The sequence below is a fragment of the Trichechus manatus genome, unplaced genomic scaffold (assembly GCF_000243295.1).
Source record: "Trichechus manatus latirostris isolate Lorelei unplaced genomic scaffold, TriManLat1.0 scaffold00165, whole genome shotgun sequence".
In the NCBI taxonomy this organism is placed as follows: Eukaryota; Metazoa; Chordata; class Mammalia; order Sirenia; family Trichechidae; genus Trichechus; species Trichechus manatus.
The window spans coordinates 5,516,398-5,520,170 of NW_004444101.1; the positions used below are offsets into that span (position 1 = coordinate 5,516,398).

The following is a 3,773-nucleotide window of genomic DNA, read 5'->3' on the forward strand; positions in this document are numbered from 1 at the left end:
GTACTGTGGAACGTCATTCTGTCCGACAATTGGCTTCTGTCCTCCTTGTTTCCTTCTGTCTGTTAAGAGACTTTGTGGTCAGAGAGTCGTGGTTTGGGTTGAAAATACCATGAGATGTCTGTGATCAGGGTAGGGCTCCGGTGACAGGCCTGGAATTGCATGTTTCCCAGCATTGATGGAAGTGAGTTTTTAGCGATGATAAAGCATGCTCTTAGTTTTCTCTTAGAGAAGGAATCAGTCCGCAGTCGTGGGGGTGGGGGCACCTGGAGGCAGAGGCCGCGGCCAGTCCCTGGCACCCGCCCCACACTGCTGCCTGCACTTCCCTGCAGGTCTGAGTTTGCAGATGCCATCCTCTCGGTGCACCCTTCCGACGTGCTGGACATGCCTGTGGATCCCAATGAGCCCACCTACTGCCTGTGTCACCAGGTGTCCTATGGGGAGATGATTGGCTGTGATAACCCTGATGTGAGTGCTGGGTCCCAGGTGGGCGGGTCTCCCCACCAGGACATGGCGGGGCACAGGACTCCTGACCGCGCCCGGCCCCAGGGCTGTCGGGGCGCAGGAGTCCTGATAGTGCCCGGCCCCAGGGCTGTCGGGTGCCCGTGGAACGCGAAGCTAACCACCCTCCCTGCGCCTTGATCCGCAGTGCCCCATCGAGTGGTTCCACTTCGCGTGTGTGGACCTCACTACGAAGCCGAAAGGAAAATGGTCAGTCTGGGCACTTGGTGCCCCCTCCTCCCGCCTGCTGAGGGCTGCACCGCACGGCACCCACTGCCGCAGAGACGGGGCGTGGCGTCTGGCGCTCTGCATGGCAGTCGGCGTTGCACTCGGTGTCCAGGGCTCGCCTTGTCCAGTGGGCGGTGCTCACGGCCTTCTGCACGGCCTCTTTGTGTCGGTGCTTTCGTTCTCGGCTCTCCACTGGCACTTGGCGGGGCTGGGGGACACGGGGCGGGCTGGGGGACAGGGCGGGCTGGCGGTGCTGGGGGACAGGGCGGGCTGGCGGAGCTGGGGGACGCGGGGCGGGCTGAGGGACCGGGCAGGTTGGGGGACATGGGATGCGGGGTAGGTTGGGGTATGGGGCGGGTCAGCAGTCTGGGGGACACAGGGCACGGGACAAGTTGGGACATGGGGCAGGCTAGTGGTCCTGGGGACTTGGGGTGCTGGGCAGGCTGGTGGTGCTGGTGGCAGGGCAGAGGCTGAGTGCTGTACCTTTCCCGTCGCAGGTTCTGTCCACGGTGTGTTCAGGAAAAGAGAAAGAAGAAGTAGGGAGAGGCCATGTGCCGTGGGTCAGAAGAGCGAGCTAATGTTCTTCTCCGTTCGTGTTACAGTATTTTACGTTCATCTGAAAGCTACCTTGTTTTGACTGATGTTTAATAACTCAGTGGCCAGTTGTCATTCTCGGTGTTTCAGAGCAAACAGGGAACCAGCCGAAACCCATTTGCACGGAGGAGTGCCCCTCTGGGAACACGCCACCGTGACTTTACTTTGCTGACTTTTTATGCAGACCTCACCCTGCCCGAGCACGCACGCAGTCACTGCGGCGGCGTGGACGGCAAGGTCATCACCTGGTACACTGCCACTACCCTGCGATCATAGGTGTGAACCTCTGTGGGTCTGTGTGGGGCTTGTAGACCTGACTGGTGCAGCACGGGGTCCCATCTCCCCCTTGCCGTGAGGTGTGTGTGGGCACGGGTCTGCAGCTTGGCCCTTGACGCAGTGACTGCAGGCCCTTGGCCAGGTTGTGCTTACCGAAGGAGGAACCCTGCTTTTGCATGCACGGCCCCTCGTGTGAGCATCCACTCCCCACCTGGAGTGAGGGATGTCAGTCACCCTGGCTGTCACTGGGGCCGTGTCTCAGGCCTGCTGACTCCATGTCTCTGGGAACCCTGGTGTTTTTACTGTGAAGGGAAGTGAGTGTGTTCGCATGAAGACAGTTGCCCTGGTGTGTGTGGGAGCCCACCACCGTGGCCTGGTGTTAGCCGTCTGTATGCTCCTTGCTGGAGCAGAAGCTTTCACCCAGGGGACTCCGATTACGTCGCCCATGAGTTTTGGTGATGTGACAGCAGTTCTGGAGCAGCTCTCACCAGACCGATTCCCACTGTCTTTCTGGGGAAGGCTGGGGAACACCATGTCCATCTGGCCTGTGGGAGTGTGTGTGACGAAGCGTGGAGATGGGGTGCAGAGGGCAGTGGTGAGAGCGTGCTGCACCGCCGGCAAGCCCTCCAGCATGCATTTCAAGAAAGGAGAGGGCTCCTGTCCTCATCCTGGAAAAGAGACCTGTGTGGTGGGATTGAGATGTGAAATTCCCACTTTAAGAAGAACCAATGATTTTTTGTGGAAAGAACAGTAGGGCTGTAGCCTTCTGCTGACCCCATTGACTCTGTGTTCTGATGTTTTGCCAACGAGAGGAAATAAGGGCGGAGCTCGTGGGGCTACTATATCCAGGCGAGCACCTCCAAGGGGTGAGGGGCTGTATCTGGTGAGCACCCTCCTCAGGGTGAGCCGGTGCTTGGTAAGGGACTTCTGTCTGGGTGGGCATCTCCACGGGGTGAGAGACTGTGTCCAGTGAACACCCTCTGTGGGGTGAGGGGCTATGTCCAGGTTGCCGCCTTGGGTCTGGGCAGTTCAGGGTGGTGCTCAGGGCAAGCCGGTGCTCGGTGGGTGGAAACAAGGTGCCCAGGAACCACCGTCATGTGGACAACAACGTAAAAAGGCATCTAGTCTGTGGTCCTCATCCAGGCTTCTCACCAGTTCACACAGGTTCAGGCATGGCTGACAAGGCGAAACTGAAACAGACCCGAATTTTTACGGTTGGAGTGATCTGGAACAGTAACTGGAATGGGAAAAACTACGGGTCGAAGCCCTGGAGTGGGAAACTCAGAAGAGGCGTAGTGAGCCCTTTCAGGGGCCTGATGCATGAGATTGGATTATTGGCAGGACTGTGGAGAGCAACACACATTCAAAGCAGCATGGTCAGCTGCCATCTTTGAGCAGGGCACTGGTGTTTGCAACTCTGTTCAAAATTCGAAGGGCGAGAGAGATGGTTGCTATGCAACACGGATGCTGCCTTTGTTTTCTAGGAGGGAGATTAAGTTTCTAGCAGGGCTTCGACCCGTAATTTTTCCCATTCTGGTTATTGTACCAGTTCACCCAAATTTTAAAAATTTGGGTTTGTTCCAGTGTCACTTTCTTGGCCATGACTGAACTGGGAAGAACTGCCCTGAAGCACTGTCCTCAGCAGGTGCTGGACCATAGACCTCTTTGGACGCCTGTCCTCCGAGAGAAACGAGGAGAGCAGGGCTTGCACTCGAGTGACTGGCAGGTGCAGGCCAGCTCCAGGTTCCGGCAGGTTCCGGGTGGTCAGTGGCTGCTGCAGCTTATCCTGTGGGTACCCCTGCCTGAAGGAGCTCCCTGAGAACTGGCTCCTTCTGACCACTCAGTCCAGTCCACGTCCACAGAACTGGAGATACTTGTCACTTATTAATGAACCTTCCGTTAACAGAGGTGTTCGAAGGCTGGGGGATAAACTGTGGGGACGTGTGTTTTCCTTCACCCTTGAACCAGTTTGTGGAGAGGGATCGGTAAGTACAATAGGTTTTTAATAAGAATGCCTGATGATTCTTTAGAGGATAATTTATTATTTGTGCTTTGTCTTTGAGCAGATTACACCCAATGTTATCACTGGAAAAAGCTTTGTGGATGTGGGTTTCTGATGAATGGTCATGCTTGATTGTCATTGTGATTCTCGAGGTTCCGCAAGCAGATGACGGCTG

The 3,773-nt window shown here is 56.6% G+C and overlaps 1 protein-coding gene across 2 annotated transcripts in view; it reads left to right on the forward strand.

Moving 5' to 3' along the window:
• Positions 1–3,079, forward strand: part of ING5 (inhibitor of growth family member 5) — a 16,319-nt gene extending 13,240 nt beyond the window's left edge. For both annotated transcript variants that reach the window (XM_004386486.2, XM_023740888.1), the window contains exons 6-8: positions 330–465; positions 647–708; positions 1,224–3,079. In XM_004386486.2, the coding sequence (XP_004386543.1) occupies positions 330–465; positions 647–708; positions 1,224–1,266 (241 nt within the window). In that variant the 3' untranslated portion in view covers positions 1,267–3,079. The remainder of the gene's footprint in view (positions 1–329; positions 466–646; positions 709–1,223) is intronic.
• The last annotated feature ends 694 nt before the right edge of the window (positions 3,080–3,773 follow it).